General features: G+C 59.3%; 2 protein-coding genes across 2 annotated transcripts; one reads left to right on the forward strand and one right to left on the reverse strand.

Annotated features, from left to right (window-relative positions):
* The first annotated feature begins 11,582 nt into the window (after window positions 1–11,582).
* Window positions 11,583–16,588, forward strand: CAV3 (caveolin 3). The gene is made up of 2 exons (XM_058813038.1): window positions 11,583–11,696; window positions 14,377–16,588. Exons 1-2 carry the CDS (start codon window positions 11,583–11,585, stop codon window positions 14,716–14,718), a joined length of 456 nt encoding a protein of 151 aa, XP_058669021.1. The 3' UTR covers window positions 14,719–16,588.
* Window positions 16,589–18,526: 1,938 nt separating this feature from the next.
* OXTR (oxytocin receptor) lies at window positions 18,527–23,909 on the reverse strand. The gene is made up of 2 exons (XM_058813093.1): window positions 22,896–23,909; window positions 18,527–18,768 (listed from the first exon to the last, which is right to left on the reverse strand). The coding sequence occupies exons 1-2, from the start codon at window positions 23,824–23,826 to the stop codon at window positions 18,527–18,529; spliced, it is 1,173 nt and encodes a 390-aa protein (XP_058669076.1). The 5' UTR covers window positions 23,827–23,909.
* Window positions 23,910–24,729: the final 820 nt, after the last annotated feature.

The following is a 24,729-nucleotide window of genomic DNA, read 5'->3' on the forward strand; positions in this document are numbered from 1 at the left end:
TCCCCAGGTACTCGAGGGCTCGGTGACTTCCTGAGCAGGGAGTGGCACGGACAGATGCCACAGCCAATTCCTTCCCAAAACATGTCTGCAGGAGCAGCAGCCCAGGGCACAGGAGCTGGGAGCTGGGCACACATGTGGAGCGTGCAGGAGAGAGGGTTCATGGCACTGACAGGTGTGCCAGGGGACTGACAGGTGTGCCCTGGCACCTCCCAGCTGGGCAGCTGCTGCCACCGCCAGAGAGTGCCACAGCAGCACAGTGCCCTGCCCGAGCAGGACAGTGCCACTGCGGGACAGCGCCCTGCTCTCACCCCTGCCCAGCCCACCCTCACGGTCCCCCGGCCGTGCCAGGGGCACAGGGGCCATCCCGGCTCGGGCCAGCGCCCTTCCAGCCAGCGGTGCCCGGTGACGCCGGGCAGTGCCCGCAGGGAGCGCACGGCAGTGCCCGGTGCCACCCCCCGGCCCAGGCTGGGTTCGCTGTCCCGTCCCTGCTGCGCTGCCGTGGAGCAACACTGACCCCCGGTGTGGGCGGCAGAGCCCTGCAGGCCCCGCAGCGGCCGCCACAGGCCCGGCCGGGCTCAGGGTGCCCGGGGCATCGGCGCTGTCCTGCGCCCGGGGCGGCGCTGGCACGGGCAGAGAGGAGCCCAGCGCTGAGCCCCGGGCACGGAGAGGCTCCGGGAGCTCGCCCAGCCCCGGACTGCGCCTGCAGGCAGGGAGAGGCTGCGGAGCTCAGCCCTGCGCACACCTATGAGCCGGGGCACCCTGGCGGTGCGGGGCACACCCCGGCTCTGTGGCCTCTTCCTTAAAGCCTCCAGCTGATTTTCATTCTGCTCGCGGGACAAGGGCTGTTTGTTTCCTCAGGTATCACTCCAAAAATAACCACTGGAACAATCAGTCCTCCCGATGTCCAAACTCCCTGATGTTATTCAGTCCATGAAAGTGACCTTCATACTGCAGCAGATTTAAAAAATTCCATCCAGGCAAGGAAAGAGCACGGAGAGGAGCCAGAAAATGCCAGCCTGGCCTCAGCACCCGGTCTGACGGCACAGGGAGACTCTGGGTGTCATCCACCTGCTGATTTATTGCACTTTGCTTCTCAGAGCAGGGGCTGCAAAATTAATTGCTCCATTATTTCTTCCTATGAAAATAAAACCCCGCAGGCTCCACTGAAATGTCACATCCCTCGTGCAGGAGAGGCTGTTCTGAGCTGGAGGAGCACAGGTTCCCAAGGGATGGTGAACAAGGAGCAGGAGCTTCTATGAAAAGTAAATCAGTGAGATGGATTCAGTCATGTCCAGACCAAACAGGAGCACCATCCTCCAGGGATGGGGAGAGTGTCTCAGGCTGTTTGGGAATTAGTTCACAGACATGGGAATGTGGTTTGAGTTGGAAGGGCTGAGGTCCCACACGCTCTGGGGTCCCTGGGCTCTGCAATGTGTGACACCTTCAGGGCACAGAGCTGGCACAGGCCTTTCCTCCTCTCCCACACACGGACTGCACCAACCCATGACTGACACTTGCTGAGAGAGAGTTTGGTTCTGGAAAAGGCTCTTTTTAACAATTACTTGAAAACACAGCCCATGAATAGCTCAGTCAAGCAGTACAACCCACACAAAACCAGCAGAGACTCGTCAGCGTGGCACCCGCATGGCACTGCCAGGGGCTCGCTGCTGCTGCTGCTGCTCTGTTTCACTGGAGACACTTTGGAAAGTGCTTCTCCTCTATTTTTGTGCCCTGAGATGTGTGGAAAACACAGATAAAACTGCTGAGAATGAGACTAAAGAGCTCGAAAGGGTGAGTGCTCGGGAGTATTCACACCCTTCAATGCATGGTACAAAGGAACACAAAGCTGTACAAAAGGACCAAAACCCCCCAAACCAACAGCAAAGGAAAGTCTGGACTCTGTGGAATAGGATAATTTGTTCTGCTTAGCAGCATGATCCCGAGGGGTTGGGGATTGGCACAGGTGGTCAGGCAGGGATGGGGCTGTCAGACCAAACCAGAGCTGCTCCAGCTCAGAGCCAGCCCTGCCCACTGTCACCAACACAGGCAATGTCACAAACCAGAGCTTCTCCAACTCAGAACCAGCCCTGCCCACCATCACCAACCTGGGCTGTTTCTCCTGGTCCTGCACCCAGGCAGTCCCATGGCACTGCTGCAGGGCTGGGAGAGCTCGCACAGCTCCCCTGGGACAGGATGAACCTGCCCAGTGCGGCTCCTGAAACCTGAAATCCATTCAGCTGGGCAATAAAAATGAAGGATTTGCGATATAACAACTGAAACAAGCCTCTGGGGTTCCCAGGGTCACGTTGTTCCAAATGTGCTGCCCAGAAGAGCATCCCAGAGCAGGCAGGAGCCACTCACGCCCAGCAGGACAAGGGGACAAGGTGCTGCTCCTTCTCCCTGACCCCTCTGCCGAGCCCTTTCCTGTGCCAGATGCCACCCCCCTCCCGGTGGCACTGACCCCCACCCCTGCAAACAGCTGACAAACACCTTCTCATCCAAACACAGCATGAAAACAGCCCGGCCTGACCTCTCTGGGTGCTTGGAAACCCAATGCTGGGCTGGCTGCAGATGGACAGCTCTCTAAAACAATATTTACAGACACGGAGAAGCACTTTCAGCACAAAACTGGCTGATAGTAGCCCTTACCAACACCTCGGCAGCCCCTCACATGACAGAGCCTCAGGCACGTCCGACACTCTGCCCAGCCATCAGCACTGAAACCTGCCCAGTGACAGGGCTGGTTTATCTTTCCATCTCAGTGCCTCCCACCCAAAGGGGCACAGCCAGGCTGCCCAAAGCCCCTGAGAGCCCAGCTGCACTCCTGACTCCTCAGGTGCCTTCACCATGCAGCCACAGACTGGCAAGAGTTTCTAAATTTCCCCTCTTCCAGCGTGAGCCCATTACTCCTTGTCCTGGCACTACACTTCCCGATGACTTATCCAGGAGTACAAATAGTTGGAGTTTGTTCCTTTGGGTGGGTACAAATAATTTTTAATGGCACTTGCCCATATAAAATGCACAGTCCAGACTATTTCAAGCAGTAAAAGCAGCTCTTTGCCAAAAGCAAGTGCTAATCCTTCATCTGGAGCCATTAAAATACAATTATTAGTCCAAGCAGAACAGCAGAGCTTCAAGCCAGGGCCAGAGTTATCTTTTCTTATCATTGAGCCATGAAGGAAAGAAGCAATAAACATAAAAGTGCACCAATAACTGCTTGTTCTAATGAGTAAAAATAACTCTGGCAGAGCAGACGCACGGAGCAGAAACTTTCCCCAGAAATACAGAACTGCAAACAACTGTCCAGGGAGGTTAAAACAAACGTGTGCTCTGGCATTTGCAGCTGGAATATCGGGATATTTCCAAGAGCCAGGGGTGGGAGAGGGGCTTAGAGGGGACACCGCCAGAGCGACAAAGTGCCACTGGTGAGGACCACGAGGGGCACCTGACAGGGCAGGAGAGAGGGGAGGGCACCCCTGGCAGGGCCTCTGCAGCCCTGAGAAGCCCAGGGATGCTTTGCCCTGGGCACTCCTGATCCCACAAAAAGCCAGATCCCAGACACCTCTCCCAAAGCCCCTCCTGTGGAACAGGGACAAGTCCTTGCCTGGCAAAGCCCCTCCAGATGAGCAAAGCCTTGCCTGGCAAAGCCCCTCCTGATGAACAGACACAAGCTGTTCCTCGGGCAGCCCTCACTAGATGGTGCTGCGAGACAGCACAACAGCACAGACAGCGTCTCCCCCTCCCACCTGCTTCAGTAGTATCTAAATCCTTCGTCCAGCTCCTGCAGTGTTCCTTAGTCCATTGATCCGAATCAGAAGTGTAGTTAAAAACTCCATGCTGATAAAATATTCAAGGCTGGCATGTTGATTGCAACATCCATTTTTTACCCAAAGCTCCCAGGAGCAGCTCTGTTCTCCAGCCACTTCTATGAAGCATTTCTTTCACCCACTTTTATTTAAAAAGTGTAATTTCACAGAGTTCTACAAAGGATAATGTTTAAACTCACAGCCCTTACTCTGCACATCTACAAAGAGATTTTCTAGACTCCTGCTCCAGCCCCCACTGCATTTAAGCTGTATAAAATAAAGCCAGGAGTGTTTACATCTGTCTTCTCTCCTCTGTGTTCCACACCAAGCAGGGAAACCCGGGGAGCAATGGACTCTCAGCAGAGAGCCCTGGGGCAGAGCCCCTCGGGCTGCCCAGGAGCCACAGCAAAGCTGGAGCTGCTGACAGATGTGCAAACACAGCCCTCCCTCCTCCCTGCATCCATCCTCAGAGCACTCACACAGCAGCATTGGGAAAACTGAGTGGAAAATTTCTGGGGTGTTTGATTGCTCAGGTTCAGTGAGGGAAGGATTTGCAGCCAGAAACGTGTCAAACCAGGCACGAGCACACAAAATATTCACGTGTATTTATATTTCTCTGGGAAAAGAATGTTGGAAAACATTGCCCTTTGCTTATAACCACCATGTCCTGAGGACAAATCATTTTGTTTTTTCCCAGCAAAGGGCTCCAAATCAGCAATCACAGTGGGGCTTCAGGCTACTCCTCACCACTGGGGACAGGGCTGGTTGAACTCACCATTCCTCATGCTGGCACCTCCTCAGGAGGGGCAGGACAGTGAGGATGTGACCCTGCACCCCTCAGCTGTGCCACTGAACCCAGTGGAGGGACACACTAGCATCTCCCCATGGGACAGGTGAGCTGGGCACAGCCCCAGGCTCTCCTTACAGGACAGGTGAGCTGTGCACAGCCCCAAGCTCTCCCCAAGGTTCAGGTGATCCAGGCACAGCCCCAGGCTCTCCTTGTAGGACAGGTGAGCTGGGCACAGCCCCAGGCTCTCCTTACAGGACAGGTGAGCTGTGCACAGCCCCAAGCTCTCCCCATGGTTCAGGTGATCCAGGCACAGCCCCAGGCTCTCCTTACAGGACAGGTGAGCTGGGCACAGCCCCAGGCTCTCCTTGTAGGACAGGTGAGCTGGGCACAGCCCCAGGCTCTCCTTACAGGACAGGTGAGCTGTGCACAGCCCCAAGCTCTCCCCATGGTTCAGGTGATCCAGGCACAGCCCCAGGCTCTCCTTGTAGGACAGGTGAGCTGTGCACAGCCCCAGGCTCTCCTCCCCTCCCTGGCTGTTCTCCAGGGCCCCCAGCACTCTTGGCTTCCCTTCAGGGGTGGGAGTTTCCCCTCTCCATATCTAAGAGGTGGGTCTCAAATGATGCAGGATGTCAGTGTTCAAAGTGATGGAGCTTGCTTGCCAAATGCTGTTTCTCATAATAAAAACAAGGGAAAGAATAACATTTGTTCAATCACATGGCTCTGGCAGGGTCTATTTTTCTGGACTGTGGCACTGCTTGCCCTGAAGGCTGAGCAGGTTCCTCATGAAATGCCATTGAGTATTGGACCATGACTTTAGAGAGCACCAGAAATAGTGTGTGGAAGCAGAAAAGCAGCATTGTTTTTCTTCCACATATGGGATCCAGTTCTAGTGGGGGATTTACACACACAAACATAATCCCTTTTGATTCTGACATAGCTGGGATCTTGCTGACCCTCTTCTATTTTTCCCCTCCATCTTTTATACCATTAACAATTAATTTTCTTATTCCTTTTTTGGCCATCCTTTCCCCTGAGTTCAGGGTGGCTCAGCCAGTTTCCCTGGCAGCCCCCAGGGCCTGTCCCTCCTCTCTGGGTGCAGATGGGGCCATGGGGGCTCTCCAGCCCCAGAGCAAGGGACACATCTCTGTCCCTGCAGCCAGACACGTCCAGCTGTCCCCTCTTGTCCTGGACATGCCCAGGGAGACACAGCTGTGCTGACACTCAGCTCCTGCTTACACCCACCCCGAGCAGCGTGCTGGGGGCTCTTCCACCCCTCTGCCTGCCCTGGCACCTCAGGGGGCTCAGCCCTGTCACAGCTCAGGCAGGACCTTGGTGGCATTTCCAGCTCTCCTGTCCCCAGCAGGGCCCTGTCCCCATGCTGCAGTGCCACCTCAGGGGGCTCAGCCCTGTCACAGCTCAGGCAGGGCCTCGGTGGCATTTCCAGCCCCCATCCCCATGCTGCAGTGCCACCTCAGGGGGCTCAGCCCTGTCACAGCTCAGGCAGGGCCTCGGTGGCATTTCCAGCCCCCCATCCCCGTGCTGCAGTGCCATCCCCTGGCACAGTGCCCATCCCAGCACATCCCCAGCCCCCAGCTCAGGCTGCACAGCCCCTCTGCAGGGCTGGAAGGTTCTGGGGAAGGCCCAGGTGTGCTCTGGAGAGCCCAGAGCCCTCCTGCCCCTCGATTCCTGCTCACCGTCACCACCAGGCACCCTGCAGCCACACAGATGGGTTTGGCAGAGGCAGAGATCTTTCCAAAAGCTTTAATTTGTGCACCAAGGCTGTCCAGCCACATCTGAGCCTCTGCCATGCCGTGGCTGGAGCAGGGGCCCACTGTGACAGCCAGTCCTGATTTACAGAGCACAGTCAGGGCAAGTTATGAATATTAATTCCCTTAGTTCTGCCATAAATAGTCCCAGTGAGCAGTACCCATAAAAATACAAACAGTTCAGTGTTAACTCCTGGAAAGGCCCAGCACAGACCTGGGACGGGCTCACAGGAGGGCCCAGCCCTGTGGGGTCACTGAGCAGCTTCACCCAGCAGGCCCAGCCCCAGCCCTGGCCCTGCTGTGCCCAAAGGGGACCCAAACCTGTTGGCTTTCCCAGCCCTCAGCAGCTTGCCTTGCAGCTAAAGCATTTTATCTCCTGGAACACAGCCTGGCACACAGAGCAGTTCTACCCACCCCTGAGACCCCCGGGAGCCAAATTCCATCTCGGGCACAGACAGGAGGCACGGGAGGAAGAGCTGTGCCAGGCCTGGGCACAGACAGGTCCTGCCCTGATCCCAGAGAGGCACCCGTGCATGGAGAGCACCCAGAGGGCTGTGCCCACACAGGCAGCCCCCAGAGACAGTGGGGCTGTCACTGTCACCACCCCAGCCAGGCCCCAGGGGCAGCCTCCTGTGCCACTGCCATGGATATTCGTTGTGTGAACATGGATGGTCCCAGCTGAACCCCTCAAAGCCTGTCTGCAAGGTAAGGGCAATGGGACAAAACAAACAGTATTTATTCTATTTCTCACTTTTATCCCACACAGAGCAATCAGTAATTTTACACACTAAGTAAGTGTTTATTTTAAATTGAATTTCCCTTCTCCATCTAATAAGCCAGTAGGCACCTTCCACCACTCAGATCTTGGACACTGCTGAAATCACCTGGTTCCTACAACATTACAAATGGGTTTGTGTGCCCTGTTTGCATTAAAACACCACAAATTAGGCCCTGGGTACTGGCCATGCTCCAATGGACACGAGAGCATCCGCATTCCTGCAGAGTTACAGTGCTTCCTCCACAGACTGGATTTATATCCACATCCAAACCAAATAAATCATCAACCACAGCCCCTAAACCAGCTCACTTATCACACCAAGTGTGAATAATGAAATGTCATAATATTTGCCCAAGACACGTGGTTTGTTTGCTTTCAATAAATAAAGTCTAGAAGAGGAAAAAAAAAAAAAAAAGCAGAGGTAATGCTTCCTCTTGGTGTTGGTCATTGTTGGGAGTGGGAACGGCCTCTGGACAGGGGGAGCCAAGGCAGAAAGGGGAGAAGAACCCAGCTGGAGCCAAGGCAGTGCCCGCTACTCAGCATCCCCAGGGCAGGCTGCACGAGCCAGGCCAGGGCAGCCGGGCACAGCCCCAGGCTCAGCCCCAGACTCAGTTCATCCCACCCAGGGCTCCATGACACCCCTCCAACAGAGGGCACACAGGAATCTCTCTCACTGCTGCTGTATTTACTTGATGCTGCAGCCCTGGTTTCCAGCAGCTGGCAGTGTGCCAAGCTGGGATCTCAGGTGCTCACAAACTGGTCAGCTTTGCCTCTGGTTCAAGTACCCCCCTTGGCACAATCTGGCTAATGCTACCCTCAGGGACCCCCAGCCCAGCACCAGTGCCACAGACTCAGCCTGGCCTGAGCTCCACAGCTGCTCTTTGGGAAGGAAAGGTGCTCAGCAGCCTCACTGGAGCCTGAGCCCAGCCCAGCACGCAGCTTTGACAGGCAGTGCCACAGGGAAGAGAACCACACAGCTCAGGGAGAGCAGGAGGGGGAACAGCAGCTGAAAGCTCCACACGCAAAGCCCCCGGCTCTAGAAATAGGATCTGTGTTCTGTGCTGGGTTGTTAGGAGACTCATCCTGCTGCAGGGCTTGGAAGGATTGTATTTGCAGGCATTGGGAGCCTCCCGGCTGTGCCACAGCCAAGGAATGTCCAACCCCTCTGTGCATCCCAGCCATGGGGCAGGCAGGGCACACAGGGCAGGCAGGGCACACAGGCTCCCTCCCTCCTGACCTAAACCTGTGCCACAGAGCCCTGTTTGTGCTCATTCCCTCCTCAGTGAGACACTTTTGACCACCTGGTTTCCCCCTACACCAGTGCAGCTGGGTAGGAGCCTTCCTTGGGCCATGCTGGGCTCTGGCAGTGCCCTGGGAGTTTCCCTGAGCCATGGCTGGGCTCTGGCAGTGCCCTGGGAGCCTTCCCTGAGCCATGGCTGGGCTCTGGCAGTGCCCTGGCACCTGGGACAGGGAAAGCTTCATTGAACTGCTGCCACCCTGGATCCAGGAGAAAACAAACACCCCCAGGATGAACCACAGCCAGAGGCAGGCTGGGAGCCCTGCTCTAACCAGCAGCACAACTGGTTAACTCTGATTATCTCAGAATACCCCGCTGGTTATGTCAAGGGATAAATCAAGGCAAGACTGTCTCTTGATAAGGAAAAGCCAAGTGAGGCTATTTTAAAATGAAAATGCAGAGGAATTCAGAGTGCCAGTGAGAGAGGAGAGCTGAGATTAGGAGGTGACACAAACACAAACTGCAAGAGGCCTCTCCAGAGCTGTCCTGTGCCTTCAGCAGAGGAGCAGCAGCAACCCAGGAGCTGCCCAGAGCTGGATTCAGCCAGAGCAGCCCTGGCAGTACCCAGGGCAGGGCTGTGAAGCACCTGCCTTGGCTGGGGCTGGTCAGACCCCACTGCTGGGGACACCCCCAGCCCTGCTGAGCCCCAGCACCACCAGCCAGAGGGGAGGCAGCTCCTCAGCACCAGCACAGCTCCATCCCCACACCCAGCAGGACAGACACCTGTCCAGCCTTTGGCACCAGCTTAGCCCAGAGCCAGAAGGTCCTGTGGGAGAGGGAATGGGCTCAGCCCTGCCCGAGGGGCTGCACAACAGGAGAGGCAGCTGCAGATGGAGCCTGTGGCACCCAGGTGCCATCAAACAGCCCTAGGGTGCCTCAGAGGGCTCCATCTCCTCTCAGCTCACCTCAGGCACCAACAGCCCCTGGTGTGACCCAGCAGAAAGGTGCCCAGAGCAAAAAGAAGCGCAGAGGTCAGACAAAGACAAAAGGAAGAGCTGTTGATCGTGGGCCATGGGATGAAATGCAGCCTCAAGGGTTGTCACAGCTGGCCTACACTGTGGGGCTTCAGAGAAAATAAAGAACTCAGAAAAAAGAGCAAATAAAGAAGGACTTCCACAAGGAGAGCCCAGACCCTGCCCCATGGGCTCATCCCTGCTGAGAGGCAGCACCACCAGCCCCAGCATCCCACCAGGATCCCCAGCTCTTACAGCGAGACCAGGATGCCGAGATGGGTGGTTGTGTATCACAGGGGCAGGAATCTGATATTCATAGACTTTCTCTCTGCTTTAAAGGGCAAGACTCCTTGTATGGAAACAAACTAGGACAACAGCTTGAATGATAAATCACCCTTCTTCTGTACTTCCTCTCTGAAATTTAATTTTAATTGATATTAAACATGACAGAGCTTCTGCTCAAACTCCTATTTGCCAGCCCTGATTTCCTCTGCATCTGCAGTGTTGATGCCAACACAACCCTGCCCTCAGCAGCCTCTGTGCCACCAGTCCTGGAGGGCTGAGGGGCCACCCAAGAACAAGAGCCCCGTGCCCCTCACAGGGCCAGGGCACTGCCCAAGGCAAGGCTTTCGCCCAGGGCTCTGGCACAGATCCAGCCAGGCTGGAGCCCTCAGTGATGCTGACAGGGAGGAGAGCCACACTCCCAATTTCTCCTTCTTTACTATTCCTTCACTGCAGTTCTGGTCTGCTCATTTCCACAGGAGCTTTGATCTCAGTGAGCTTTATTTCTGCTTTATTCTTCTCTGCTCAAGAAAAGTAAATCCATTTTGCTTGCTGGGTCCTAGGGGCAGCTTATTTATCTGACTTCTAGCAGGCTTCCAGGCCCCCAGCCCCAGTCCTACAACCTGCCCAGACCTGACAATGTGCTCCCACGAGCAGTGCTGCCCTGAGAGCACCCAGGAGGCTGCTCAGGCTTGGGGCAGCGCTCACTGCCTGCTCCTGCAGAGGAAACGTGTCACCAGGATTCTTAATAAATGTTCTGACAACGGAGGGTTTGCATTTCAGTGAAAAACCTCCGATGGCATCCATGCGGGGCAGATCTGTGCAGCAGACGGGGCAGAGCAGCGCTGAGCAGCGTCCCCTGCCCTCCCTTGCCCCGTGTGTGTGCCCCTCTGCTCTCACCCCGTGTCCGCAGCCTGAAGTACTCGGAAATGCATTTATTTATAGCAGCGACAGTGCCAGGACCCTTCCCGTGCCTCTGCCGGCTGCGGGAGGGAAGGAGACATTCGCCACCTGCCGCTGCCTGGGTGTGCGGTGCCGGGACACCGGGCCGGGACACCAGAACGGGGACAGCAGAACGGGCCGGGACACCGGGGCGCACAATCGCTGCCCTGCAGTGCCAGCCATGCCCGGGGCTCTGCAGGGGCACCTCCACACCCAGCACCTGCCTAGGCACCTCCAGCCTCCCCTGGGACCTGCCGGTCCCCTTGCTGCCCCATTTTTGTAAAGGGCTTTTTTCACAAAACCATCACTTTTAAACAAATCCTCAGATCAGAAAGGCAGGAGCTCACAGGAGACACTGAGGAGGATTAGCAAAGTACAGCACTGGTTACATAAATATTAACCAAGCAACCCTGGAGGAGATATTCCAACCACTGTGGTTCTGTGGGTTGGTCTTGGATTTCCTCAAGTTTCCATGGGTGAGAAGGTGGAAGCTGAGGAACCCAGGCTGGCACCACAGGCCTTCTCCTGGGCTCTGAACAGCCCCTGAGGAGCTCTGGCCAGCCCAGGACAGGGTGGCATCTCCAGGGGATATTTGCAGACACAATTCCTGAATCCCCCACCTGCTTCATTTACAGATTCACAAAGTTCTTTTAGTCTTTTGAGGACTTTTGCCCCAATTCGGGCATTGTTTCTCCCACACAAGGATAAGATCCTACCAGCGCAGCTGGGCTGGGGGCTGCACACCCACCCTGCCCTGGCTCAAAGGCCACCAGCCGCCCACACACATGCCATCCCCCTGAGGTGGCAGCACGGGGGCGGCCCAGAAAAGCCCCTTTAAGGGACACCTCGGCAGCCAGGACATTAATTTTAGCCTGGAGCAGTGCCAGGGGCACGGGCAGCTGCTGCGGGCGGGGCCAGCGCCTCCTGTCCCTGTCGCTGTCCCCAGCGCTGCCCAGTCCCGCCCAGCCATGGCCGAGGAGCACCGCGAGCTGGAGGAGCGGATCATCATCAAGGACCAGCACACCAAGGAGATCGACCTGGTCAACAGAGACCCCAAGCACATCAACGAGGACGTGGTGAAGGTAGGGCCGTGCCCCAGCAGCAGCAGCAATCGGCGTTTGGGGGCACACCTCGGGGTGGTGCTGGGCTGCCCTCAGCCCCTGCCCGCGCTCCTGGTCCGTGTGGCCCCATAGGGCTGTCCCCAGGGCCGGGGAGGTGACAGCCCTGCCGGCCGGGTGCGTGCCTGGCTCCAGTTAATGCCACATTTCCCATCCCTTGAATGGGCTCTCCAGTTTCATTGTGGCTTGAAAATTTATGGAGATCCTTCCTTTGCACCAGCAAGCTGGCAGCCAAAAATAACACAGAAATTAAATATTACCAATTTAAGGGGATATTGGGAAAAGGCTGCTGGCCTTGGAGGCACCCCAGTGTCAGTGCCTGTTGTTTGAGGTGTGTTGGCATGTTTGTGGAAGATTGCTCTCCCCAGGGCAGCCCAGAGGTGCAGCACCCCCAGCTCCCTCCCTCATTTCTGACCAAGAGGAATTCCCATTCTAACTCTTGGGCTTTCTCTAGACTCCCTTAGAACTGCAAACAAAATTTGTCTCTGTTAGCAAAGATAATTCCAGCCCAAATGAGAACAGGAGGACAGGAGGAGGTGAAAGCGTTTTGTTAAAACCATGTTTGTGACTGTCACAGCAGAAGGGACAGAGGGCACAGAGCTGCTCTCACAGGCCTTGTTACAGGCTGTGACCTTGCCAGCACTGCTGAAACACAAACCTCAGTTTGGGCATGAAAGCACCATTACAGCTGCAGCCATGGTGTGGTCAAACAGGATGAGCTGTGACAGTGAGAGCCATTGCTGGGCTCCCTGCTGGCACTGTGAGACCTGCCCTGACAGCTCCTGGCACCTCAGCATCACCTCCAGCATCCGTGCCACTGCCTGCAGTGCATCCCACTGCCCTGGCCTGGGGCTGGAGATGTGCCAGGCCAGGGGAGCCCCGTCTGCCGTGGCACCAGGGACGAGCAGAGCCCTCAGCCCACGGCAGCAGGGACCAGCAGAGCCCTCAGCCCACGGCAGCAGGGACCAGCAGAGCCCTCAGCCCACGCTTTGGGGCTCCCCAGCCTGGGAGCAGCAGCAGCCACTCCTGGGTGACAGTGCCAGCAGTGTCCCAGCCATGCCAGGGCCCCACCAGCCCCTCCCTGCCTTTCCCACTCCAGACTCTCCAAAGCCTGACGAGGCCTTCCAGGCTCACCCACTCCCGTGGCCATGCTGCTGCTCCAGCACTCAGAGCTCAGCATTCAGAGCTCAGCCCAGCATTCCTCCACCTTAAAATAGCCCGGGAGGGCCGCGGAGGGAGGGCAGAGGCAGCCCGGGCAGGGGCACAGCTCACCCTGCTCTGTCTCTGTCCCATCCCAGCACCGGGCATGGCAGCAGGAGGGCTCTGAGGCCCAGGCCGCAGGAGCTGCAGTGCCCACAGGAGGGAGGGCTCACCTGGCCCGGGATAAGCATCTGAGCACCACAGAGCAGCAGCCAGAATTTGGGATCAGGTCACAGAAGTGGCACTGCCCACAGAGCCTGTCACAAACCCCTCCAAGCACAGCACCAGAGCAGGGCCTGGCTCACTGGGTGAGGCTCTCCCAGCACAAAGGGTTCCATGGTTCTATAAAGGAACAGTACCTGCACGTGCTTCTCCCCGAGCACCTCCAGCAGGATCCAGACTCAGCCTGAGCCCCCACTGCTCTCCAGGCCCACTCCCAGTGTGATGGCAGCAGAAGGAGCAATGGTGCAGAGCCCCTGCTTTTATATCCCACTGCTCCCTGCATCAATTGGTCCCTGATGAGCTCGTCAGGCAGTTGAGCACTAACCTGGGGCAGTCCCCAGCACACCTGGGCTTCCTAGAGGCTGCTGATGGCACCTCAGGGCCAGCTCTCAGGGCTGCTTCTCCTCATTGCCAATACTTCTGTCAGCACCCCCTGCTCACTCCAGGAAATTAAAGATGACACAGAGTGATTTTGTGATCCAAGTGCTTCCAAAAGCAGAATGGATATTGTTATTTAACATGAATGTACAGACACGTCAGCTGCTGGGGGGAGGCCGAGCTGGTTTTCAAGACAAATAGCTCAGCTCATATATTCCCTGGCAGTGAGTTACACCCCAAGGGGATCTCAAGTGGAGTTTTGGGGAGTGTGTGTCACTCTGAGACACTCCCAGTGCCTGCACAAATGGTGAGGGCAGGGCTGAGCCCCAGCTCCCTTCCCCAGGAGGAACATGGATAGACAGCACTGAGCACCTCATCCTATGGGTATGAATAAATAATCCATAAATCCAGAGGGTGCTGGGTCTTTATTAGCATGAACACCTTCCTGCCGAGTGGGCAGCCCCATCCCTGAATGCTAAAAAAGGGCAGGAATGGGCTCTGGCTGCCTGTGCAGCCAACACTCCCACGCACAGCTCCTGTTCCAGGGACTCCTGTGTGGCCTCACCTGACTCCCCAGATCAGGGGCTGGGACAGGGACTGTGCCCCCCCGTGCTGGGGCCCCAGGCAGGGGCTGAGCCACCCCTGCTGCCCACAGGCTGTGGCTGGGCAGTGCTGGGAGCCCTGAGCCCTCTCCCAGCTCTGCAGGGCTGGCCCTGCCCGGGCTGCAGGGACCCAGCCCAGCACTGTCCCCAGGCCCCTCGTTTGGGATCTGCTCTCCCCTCCTACTCACACCACGGCCTTTGCTGACCCCCAGACCTCCCGTGTGTCCTCTGCTCTCCCCCAGGTGGATTTTGAGGATGTGATAGCTGAGCCCGTGGGCACCTACAGCTTTGACGGCGTCTGGAAAAGCAGCTACACCACCTTCACCGTCAGCAAGTACTGGTGCTATCGGCTGCTCTCCGCCCTGCTGGGCATCCCCCTGGCCGTCCTCTGGGGCTTCCTCTTCGCCCTCATCTCCTTCTGCCACATCTGGGCCGTGGTGCCCTGCATCAAGAGCTACCTGATCGAGATCCAGTGTGTCAGCCGCATCTACTCGCTGTGCATCCACACCTTCTGTGACCCGCTCTTCGAGGCACTCGCCAAGATCTGCAGCAACGTCCGAGTTGCTGTCCGGAAGGAGACTTAGGTGCTGGCAGCTGCCCCAACACCCTCACACAACCCCCTCTGTGCAGGCTGCCTGCCCTTGGGCACACAGAGTCCAGTGAGGGACCCAGACACGGACACCCCTGTCCAGTGAGGAACCTGCACACGGACACCCCTGTCCTGTGAGGAGCCCAGACATGGACACTGCTGTCCAGTGAGGGACCTGCACATTGACACCCCTGTCCTGTGAGGAACCCAGACATGGACACCCCTGTCCAGTGAGGGACCTGCCCAAGGACACCTCTGTCCAGGGAGGGACCCACACAGGGACCCTGGGGCACAGGAACCCGTGGCAGGGCCCCGCAGCAGAGCTGGCTCTCAGGGGTGCTCTCTGCTCATGGAGACAGGCCAGGCTGCTCCTTACTCCACCCAAAGCCAGAAGCCTCAGGAGAAGGGAGCCCATCGTGGCCCAGGGAACAGCCCAGGGGTCCCTGTGCCCTGCAGGCCCGCGGAGCTCCTGGGAGGGACAGGGACTCCCTCCTGGAGAACAGCCCTGTCTGTCCATGTGCTGTCTGTCCTCAGGTGCTGGGCGAGCACTGGGGCTGCAGAGCTGCTGCTGGCCCCCGCCCAAAGCCTGCCTGCCCCTGCTGCATCCCTTGGGGCTGGTGCTGACAGAAACTCCCCCACAGGAGTTATTGTTTGTGACAAACAATTGCTGTGGTGGGAGCTTCTGCATTAAACTGCTGCTCAAAGCTTTTAGGGATAGAATAGCTAAACCAAACGCTTTTCATGCCTACTTGCATTTCAGCCAAGCTGTGAGAGCCAGAGCAGGCCATGCATGACATGTTGTGTCTGCTCCCAGAGCGTGAGCTGATCCTGGGCCAGCTGCAAACCCGCCCCTGGCACTCGAGGCTCAATTATGTAATTAATTGTGGAGCACCCTTAAGTGCCGTGGGCAGGGTCCAGGGCAGGACAGCACGGCGGGAGCCAGCCCTGAGCATGGCCAGGGGGGACACAGAGCTTTGGGGAACCCCAACTGAGAGACAAGCTGGGCTCTGAGCAAAGCCTGGCTTGGCTTCCCAGGACAATCTCCATGAGATACGCGTTCAGTCAGCTCCAGCCACACGGGGTGTGCATCCCATCCAGCTACCGGGGTGTGCATCCCACCCAGCCACCAGGGTGTGCATCCCATCCAGCCACACGGGGTGTGCATCCCATCCAGCCACATGGGGTGTGCATCCCATCCAGGCACAGGGAGTGTGAATCCCATCCAGGCACACGAGGTGTGCATCCCATCCAGCTACCAGGGTGTGCATCCCATCCAGGCACACGGGGTGTGCATCCCACAGGCCAGGGCTGTCCCTCCGCCCTGATGGACAGGGAGAGCAGACACAGAAGCCTCTGTCAGGACCCTGCTGCTCCAGCCACAGGGAAAGAGGAGCCAGGGGTGAGGTGCAGCTCAGAGCTGTTTCCTCCCCTGTACTGTCAATTAACTGCTCGGTCCCTCTTCCACGGAGCTGCACTTTCACTTTGAGGCCCTTGAAAGCTCTTTTGGCTCCAGCCTTAAGTGCTTTGCTGAACCAGGGCCCAGGAGGTCTCCTTGTTCAGAGGCTGCTCTCAATTGTCTCCATGTGTGCCTTCCCCTTGGATTCCAACAAAGACTTGGAGCCAAAGACTCCTCTAGTGCCACGCCAAGGACGAGAAAGAGCCAGGCTTTCTGCTGGAGCTCTTCCAAGGGCTTGGGATTGTGTACTGCTGTTATTCCATAGCAATATGGTACCCAAGCTCCAGCAACATCAGGGCCCAAGGAGGATGGAGTGATTAAAAACAAAAAAAGATATTTAGGTAATTATAGGGAGGTGGGGGAAAGTCTCAAAAAAACCTTCATTTTTTGTGAGAATAAAAATAATTAAAATCAATTCCATAATGGGCTTATACTACTTGTTGTTGCTGTTCTACTAGGTCACTGCCTGAACCTGAAAAACCCTGAAATGCTGATGTCCCCCCCACATTGCTCCCTGGGCTGCTATCACCTGGGCACATACTGCTCACCTGTCAGCCCCTCTGTTCCAATTTTGCCCTCCTGGAAAGCTTTTGGCAGAGCATTCACTGGGGCACTCCCCAGCTGTTCTCACTGTCCATCCTCTGCCACAGTCTGGGGCCAGTGCAGGAGCTCAGCCACGGCCCCTCTGGGCTGCAGCACCTCCAGGCGTGGGGCACGGCCCTGCCTGACCCCCATTCACCTCCAGAAATTGCAGCCGGGGCTGGAGGGAATTCCCTGGGAGTCCCAAAGCTCCCTCCCTTCTCCGTGCCTCCGTCCCAATTACATCCACAGCTCCCGCTCCTCCCCGGCAGGGGGATGCAGCTCGGACTCTCCAGAAAGGGACACCCCTCCGTCCTTGTTTGCTGCAGGAGTGAGTGGCTCTCAAGGAGAAGGAAGGTGAACGTGGGAAGAAAATGCTCCATGGTGTCCTGAGGATTTCAGCCAGTCAGCAAATGTGCTATGCTCACTTGGAGCTCCCACAAAAAAAAAATAAATCAAAGGAATGTCAGGATGGGAAAGGTGCAAATGGACCTGCTGGCCAGAGTGAAGAAATAAAGGACACATTTAAATGCATTTTTCATGTTCATTCCCATCATGAAAGGCCAGATTACATCGCTCTTTGAGAGCCCCAGCCATGTCCCGTGCAGTGCCGGTGTCGCAGCCAGCTGTGTGCCGCTGGGGGCAGGTCCCTCTGCACGGCTGGCAGCGGGCACGGCTGGCTGCGGGCAGAGCACGGCTGGCTGCGGGCACGGCTGGCCGCGGGCTCTCGGTGCTTTCCATCCATCCCCTGCAATCCCTCAGCCCAGCTCCCCCCGCGCCTCCCCCCCCGCCTTCCACCAGCCGCAGTCAGAAAACTTTATTTACAGTATTTGTTTACAATAAAAATGCATGCCGTGAGTGCACCCTGTGCCACGGAGCGAGCGCAGGCACGGAGCGCTGGGAGGCTTGCTGGACCTGCGGTGAGCCAGGGCCGAGCCTGGCTGGGAGGCACGGCAGGAGCGTCCCTGTGGGAGCCAGGGTCTGCTGGATCCCGCGCAGCCCCGAGCAGGAGCTGCTGGGCACACACGGCCAGGGTCACTGCCCGCATCCCGGCCCAGCCGTGCCCCAGGCTCCTGCCCAGCCTCACTGGGTACAGGGCACAGAGCTGGGCTGGGGACAGCCAGGCCACTGCGCTCTCCCTTCGAGGCTGGTCCCTGCTGACCCCAGAAATGCCCTTGTCTGTGCCCCAGGCAGGGGGAGCAGGGCTGGCATGCTGCAGGGCTGGCATGGTACAGGCTAGCATGGTTCAGAGCTGCAGGGCAGGCCTGGTGCAGGCTGGCATGGTGCAGGGCTGCAGGCCTGGCATGGCGCAGAGCTGCAGAGCTGCAGAGCTGCAGGGCTGCAGGGACGGGGCTGCCTCTGCCCCACAGGCTGCAAGTGAAGCGAGGGCTCCTGTGCTGAGAGCACGGAGCGGGATCCTGCTGCAGGCAGAGTGGGACAGTGCCCAGCCACGTACCAGGGGTGACACCACCCATCTCCCTGTGCTTCCATCACACCTGCCCCAGCTGCACCGTGTCCTTTGTCCCTCCTGGTGGCATCCACAAGCCACTGAAGTCAGGGTCTGGGGCTCAGGAACGGGTTCCTGCTGTCTAATCCCAGGCAGCACTGAAAGCTGGACACAGAACTCCTCACCCACTCCCGTCTCAGTTAAATAAGGCCTCTGTACATGCTTACACCATATATACACCTGTATACAGACCCCTCTGTCCGGCCCGGCCTCCCCAGGGAAGCACCGGAGCAGAGGCACAAGGTCCGGCTGGCCGCGGCCTCACGTCGTGGGCGGCTGCATGAAGCTCCTCTGGCTCGTGGCCCTGCAGCTGAGGACGAAGGACGAGGAGTTGCTCCTCTTGCTCAGCTCGCAGGCCGGCCGCGACTTCAGGTAGCGCGTGGAGCAGCAGAGGAAGCGGCGCATCAGGTCGTGGAAGAGGTGCCCGGTGTAGAGCATGTAGATCCAGGGGTTGCAGCAGCTGTTGAGGCTGGCCAGGAGCATGGCGATGATGAACGGGGAGGCTGCGAGACAGAGGCACGAGAGCTGGCTCAAGGTGTCAGGGCACGGCCCAGGCACCCCGAGACCCCTCCCCGGCAGGGCTGAGCCTGCAGGGACACAGGGAAAGGAGAGCTCACAGGGATACCCCGGGAAAGGAGAGCCCGCAGGAACAGCACTGAGAGCTGCTGCTGCAGCGGAGGGACTGAGGGGGCGAGTCTCAGTTCCAGCGCCCCGGGGTTCGGTTTGTCTCCCCAGAGCTGCGCTCTCAGACCCTCGGGGTTCGGTTTGTCTCCCCAGGGCTGCGCTCTCAGACCCTCGGGGTTCGGTTCGGTTTGTCTCCCCAGGGCTGCGCTCTCAGAGCCTCGGGGTTCGGATTTTCTCCCCAGAGCTGCGTTTCCCCTCTCGCTCCGGTATTCCCTGGAGCCGCTCAGGAGGCAGAACTGCCCCGCAGCCCCGGCACAGCCCGCACGCCTCGGGGTGCCCGGAGCGGGGAAGGGAGCGCCAGCCCGGCCCTGGCCGAGCCGTCTGCACGGCGCTCTGCCCACACCTCTCTCCAGTGATCTTTCTTGCCCCCGAGTGAATGCTCCCCACACAGGGCTGTGCCAGGGAGGACATTCCCACAGCAGCGAGCCTGGCATCCCCGGTGGCAGGGGATGGTGGCAGTGCAGTGCCAGGACATCAAGTCCTGGCTGCTGCTCTCTGTGTCCAGAGCACAAAGCACCGACTGTCCCACCTGGGAGCTGGATCAGCACTGTCTGGTGACAAGGGGATGGTGGCGCTGGCATCTGCCATGGCACCAGGACAAGGGGAGACGTGCCCTCCTTGAGGTGGAGATGATGGAGCCTTTGTGCTGCTCCCTGTGCTCCAGCTCACCTCCTCAGCCCCTCTGCTCCCAGAGGACGCACCAGCAGCGAGGATGAGCACGGCTGCTTTGGCTGTTCTGGCCCCTTCGTGCCTCTGCAAAAACCCACTGGCAGCTTTCAGACCAGTGAAGAAATGTGACTATAAATGCTACCTTCCAAATTCACCTTTAGCCAATGGATGCGTAATTCCTGCTCTTGTGGTGTCTGCTCCAATTACTTTTAATTTCAAATATATTCTAAAAAAATAGTTAATAATTAATTTCAAGTAACATTAATATTTCAACAATAATTAATTTCAGGTATATGCTAAAAAATAAGTTATTGCTGAGGCACAAGACCTGAAATACATCTCAGTGTTTCTACCCGCTTGAAAATATCCAGCCAGGGCTGACTCAGCTCTTCCTCTCTGCAGGAGGCAAATTGAATTTCAGGAGCTTACTGCAGGGCAGGCCTGGAGGGTGATTGCTCCCCTCCTGGCAGGAGCACCGGAGACCCCGAGGGGTGCTGACCGTGCCAGTGTGTCCCTCAGGGATGGCCCCTGTCCCCAGGCCCTGCTGGAGGGGTACAGGGCTGGGAGGGCTCTGCTGCCAACACCCAGCACAGGAGGGATGGGACGAGGGGTGCCCAGCTCCCACCGCTGACTGCAGCACCTGCCCCGAGGGGAAGGGACCCCGAGGGGAAGGCAGAACAGCCGTGGTGCTTCACAGCCCTGCTCTTGCCCTCACAGGTGCGTGAGCCAGCTCTGACCCCGAGCTCAGAGTCCCGCAGGGGCTCCCTGTGATGTGTGTGCAGCAGGAGCCTCCTGTGGGGGGACCCAGTGCTTAAACCAGCACCTGGATCATGACCTGTTCCCACCCGCCTCACAGAGGCTCTGGGGTGTGTGGCCGCCTAAGGGGGATCCCTGCTGTCACCCCAGAGCAGCTCATGGGGTGCAGTCGTGCCCCCATTGCCGCTGGCACCCTGGGACCCCCTGCCCTCCTCCTGCTCTGCCCACGCAGCTGCGAGGGGAGGAACAGCCGCCTTCCCTTCCCAGCACGGGGCACCCCTCTCCTGCACCCACCAGGCTGCCTGGGCACAGGGAGGGGATCCCGGATCAGGGCAGGGCTGTGGGAATGCTGCAGGCAAAGCCCCAGTGCTCTGCAGAGAGATCTGACTGTGCTGACCCCCTCGTGCCTCCGGGCGGCCAAAAGGAGCAGGAGAGCCTGGAAGGAAGGGCCGGGGGCTCCCAACACCCGAATCCACCCGGGCTTTTCCTGCCGTGCCTCCAGCAAGGGCCCTGGCAGAGCTCCCACGCTGTGCCGCAGCCTCGGGCTGCCCGGAGACAGGAACAGAGCGAGGGGGAGTGAGGCACAGCCCCGAGGGGATGGAGAGCGCTCATGCCTGAAAGCAAAGGGGGAAGGAAAAGGGAAAAGGGAAAAGTGCTGCAAGGCCTACGGCACAGGGTGAGCAAGGGAAAGGTTCCCCACGAGCCAGAAGGATTGGGATGGACAAATCCTGTCCATCGAGGGCCAGCAAAGCAGCAGAGATTTGGATGCTGGCGAGGGCTGCGTGCGGGAAGGGAGGGGCAGCCCTCAAAATTGCAAGATTAAAGTACAGCACAAGGAGGGCTGCTTCACCCCAGAGCCCATGCAGGAACTGGAAGTTTTGACCAGCCTGAATCAGGTGGAAAACCCCTGGAGCGCCCAGGGAGGTGCGTGAGCCACATTCCACTTCTCCTGGAATAAATGGAGCAGAGAGAAGCAGGAGAGGCAAAGCCTGGCCGGCTCCCTGGGCAGCCGAGGGGCACGGGGGCTGCGGGACACGGGGCTTGCCCAGGGCTGTGCAGCGGGATGGGCCCTGTGCTCAGCTGCCCTGCCCTGCGAGCTGCCCAGAGCCAGCAGCGCTCAGCCCGGGCCGCCAGGGAGCAGCTCCTCCTCGGTCTCCGGCACCGCGCACTCCTGGTGAGCCCGGTCAGTCTGCCCGAGGCGCTCTCATCCCTGGGTGCGCTTTTCTGCCCCTTCTCCCATCTCACAAAGTCGTGAAGAGTTTTTCCTTAAGGTCTCCCCCGTGGTTCTCCCGTCTGGCGCAAACCTGCACAGCTCCAGCCGTGTCACACCAGGCAGGGGGACACTTTCTGTTCTATCTGCAACTTCAGGGATGACAGCAGCCAGCCCAATATAAAAAATGGTAAATCCGTGACACCATGTCTTTAGGAAAAGGTTTCGCTCATAAATCAGGGTTTTTCTAGAGGAGCCGTGCTCCAGTCAGAGATAAAATAACAGCAGCAGAGTGCCGAGGTGGATGGAGCAGGAGGAGAGGGAGAAGAGACCAAGAGCAGAAAGAAAAAAGTCAGCGAGGAAGAAGCGATAGAACAAAGGAGAGGAATTCAGGCTGTGCTGCTTTCTCCTGAGCTCCCGCACAGCCCGCAGGATGTCCCAGCACCCAGGGTGGGCAGGGAACCTCCAGGGACCCCAGAGCAGCACCCAGGGACAGGCATCGCGCAGGGACAGGCACCGTGCAGGGACAGGCACCGTGCAGGGACAGGCACAGTGCAGGGACAGGCACCGTGCAGGGACAGGCACAGTGCAGGGACAGGCACAGTGCAGGGACAGGCACCGTGCAGGGACAGGCACAGTGCAGGGACAGGCACAGTGCAGGGACAGGCACCGCGCAGGGACAGGCACCGCGCAGGGACAGGCACAGTGCAGGGACAGGCACAGTGCAGGGACAGGCACAGTGCGGGGACAGGCACCGTGCAGGGACAGGCACAGTGCAGGGACAGGCACCGTGCAGGGACAGGCACAGTGCAGGGACAGTGGCCACGCAGGGACAGGCACCGTGCAGGGACAGGCACCGTGCAGGGACAGGCACAGTGCAGGGACAGGCACCGTGCAGGGACAGGCACAGTGCAGGGACAGGCACCGTGCAGGGACAGGCACAGTGCAGGGACAGGCACAGTGCAGGGACAGGCACAGTGCAGGGACAGGCACCGTGCAGGGACAGGCACCGTGCAGGGACAGGCACAGTGCAGGGACAGGCACAGTGCAGGGACAGTGGCCACGCAGGGACAGCCCCCGCCCTGAGCACTGCCCAGTCCCTGAGCCGCAGTGCCCCGGAGTTTGCCAGGGCTCCAGCAGCCCTTGGCCCAGGAAGCTGCAGCTCAGCCCCTGCTGCCTGCCGGGCTTTCTCTGTTCAGGACTCTCCGTCTCCCTCCCACCCCCCAGCCCGGCCCGGAGCAGCTTCCCCGGGTGTCCCCAGGGGCTGAGCGGAGCCCCCAGGGCCGGCAGGACGAGGGAGAGGAGCTGTACCTTCCTGCGGGGCGTTGCTGTCCCACACAGACCACATCTGCACGAAGAAGAAGGGAGTCCAGCACACGATGAAGGCCAGCACGATGATAAAGGTCATTTTGACTGTCCGGATCTTGGCTTTCGAGATGAGCCTGGTGCTGCTGACCCTGGCAAACACCACCCCGCCACGGGAGCCTGAGCCCAGACCCACGCTGGGCCCGTGAGCCGTCTTCAGCTTCACGTTCTGCCAGATTTTGAAGCTGATTAAACCGTAGCAGATGCTCAGCATCAACACAGGGATGATATAGACCATGAGGGTGATCCAGGTAACGTAGGCTTTCGGTCCCCAGGGCTGGATGAAATCTGCCCAACAGTCATAAACCCCGTTCCCCACATCCCTTAGAGAAAATATGTGGATCTGAGGGATGCTGACCAGCAGGCACAGCAGCCAGGTGAGGAGGACAGAGACCCGGTCAGCCCTCCTGTGCAGGGACCTCAGCGGCTGACAGATGGCCAAGCAGCGGTCCAGGGACATCAGCAGCAGCATGTAGGTGGAGGCGAACATTCCCACCACCTGCAGGTACTTGATCAGGCGGCACAGGAAGTCTGGCCCGTAGAACCTGAAGGTGATGTCCCAGATGAGCTGGGGCAGCACCTGGAAGATGGCCACGACCAGGTCAGCGATGCTCAGGTGCTTCATGAAGAAGTACATGCGGGAGTGCTTGTGGCGGGTGGTGTGGATGGCCAGGAGCACGCACAGGTTGCCGGTCAGGGCGAGGAACAGGATGAGGCACAGGACCGTCACCTCCACCTTGGCCATGTCCTCGTTCCTCTTCAGGGGGTCGGCGGTGCTGTTCTTGCCGGCGCTCAGGTTCTCCAGCCGCAGGCTGCCGTTCCCCAGGGAGCTGTTGATGATCCAGGTGCTGCTCCCCGCCAGGTACAGCTTCTCCATGGCCAGCGCCGGCCCGCATCGAGCCCGGGGCAGGGTGAGGCCAGAGAGCGGGCAGAGCTCCTAGCGATGCGTTCCTGTGCGGTAGCCTGCTGTCCCCGCCGCTCTCTCCGCGTCTCCCCGGTTCTCAGTGCTCCGCGGCTGCTCTCCGTGTGCCCCGCTCCGTGTCCCCTGCCGTCCCCTCCCCGCCGTGCCGCTCTCTCTGCCCGCCCGTCCGTGTCCCCGTGTCCCGGCCGGCGGCTCCTCGCTGTCCCCTGGCCGGTCCCTCGGCGTCTCCGCGGGCGGCTGCCCCGCTCCAGCCCCGGCGCGGGGGCCGGCCGAGCGGCGGGGGCGGCGGGCAGGGGCGGGTCCGGCCCGGCCCCTCGGGGCCCGCCCGCGGCCTCTGCCCCGCGCCCGGACCCGCCTCAGCATCTTCCCCGCGCCCTCCGCGCTGCGCGGCCGTTCGCGCTCCCCGCCGGCGGCGCCGCTTCCCGCAGCCCCTCTCGGGCAGCCCCGGTTCCCCGCAGCCCCTCTCCTCCAGGCAGCCCCTCTCCTCTCGGGCAGCGCCGCTTCCCGGCAGCCGCTTTCGGGAAGCCCCTATCCGTTCGGACAGCCCCGTTACCCCGAGCAGCTCCGCTTCCCGCAGCCCCTCTCCCCCGGACAGCCCCGGTTCCCCGCAGCCCCTCTCCCCCGGGCAGCCCCGGTTCCGGCGCGGTGCCGCGAGGGGGAGCGGCGGAGCGGCGCTGCGCTGACGGGCGGGGGCCATCAGCCCTCGGCCCAAAGCCCCCGGTGTGGCGGCCCCGGGCACGGAGCGGAGGGAGGGAGGGAGCACGGAGCGGGCTCACCCCCAGCTCTGCCCTGCCCTGCCCGAGCTGCCGTCGCAGGACACCGAGGGAAGGTTCCCCCGCAGGTGCCGGCCCGGCCTCG

This window comes from Ammospiza caudacuta, chromosome 12, assembly GCF_027887145.1.
Source record: "Ammospiza caudacuta isolate bAmmCau1 chromosome 12, bAmmCau1.pri, whole genome shotgun sequence".
Lineage (NCBI taxonomy): Eukaryota > Metazoa > Chordata > Aves > Passeriformes > Passerellidae > Ammospiza > Ammospiza caudacuta.

What these genes read in the sequence shown, in the direction of transcription:
- CAV3 (XM_058813038.1), top strand. Translation starts at nt 11,583, where the DNA reads ATGGCCGAGGAGCACCGCGAGCTGGAGGAGCGGATCATCATCAAGGAC. An exon ending in TCAACGAGGACGTGGTGAAG is followed by an intron (nt 11,697 to 14,376) that starts GTAGGGCCGTGC and finishes GCTCTCCCCCAG; the next exon opens with GTGGATTTTGAGGATGTGAT.
- OXTR (XM_058813093.1), bottom strand. Translation starts at nt 23,826, where the DNA reads ATGGAGAAGCTGTACCTGGCGGGGAGCAGCACCTGGATCATCAACAGC. An exon ending in CAGCAACGCCCCGCAGGAAG is followed by an intron (nt 18,769 to 22,895) that starts GTACAGCTCCTC and finishes TCTGTCTCGCAG; the next exon opens with CCTCCCCGTTCATCATCGCC.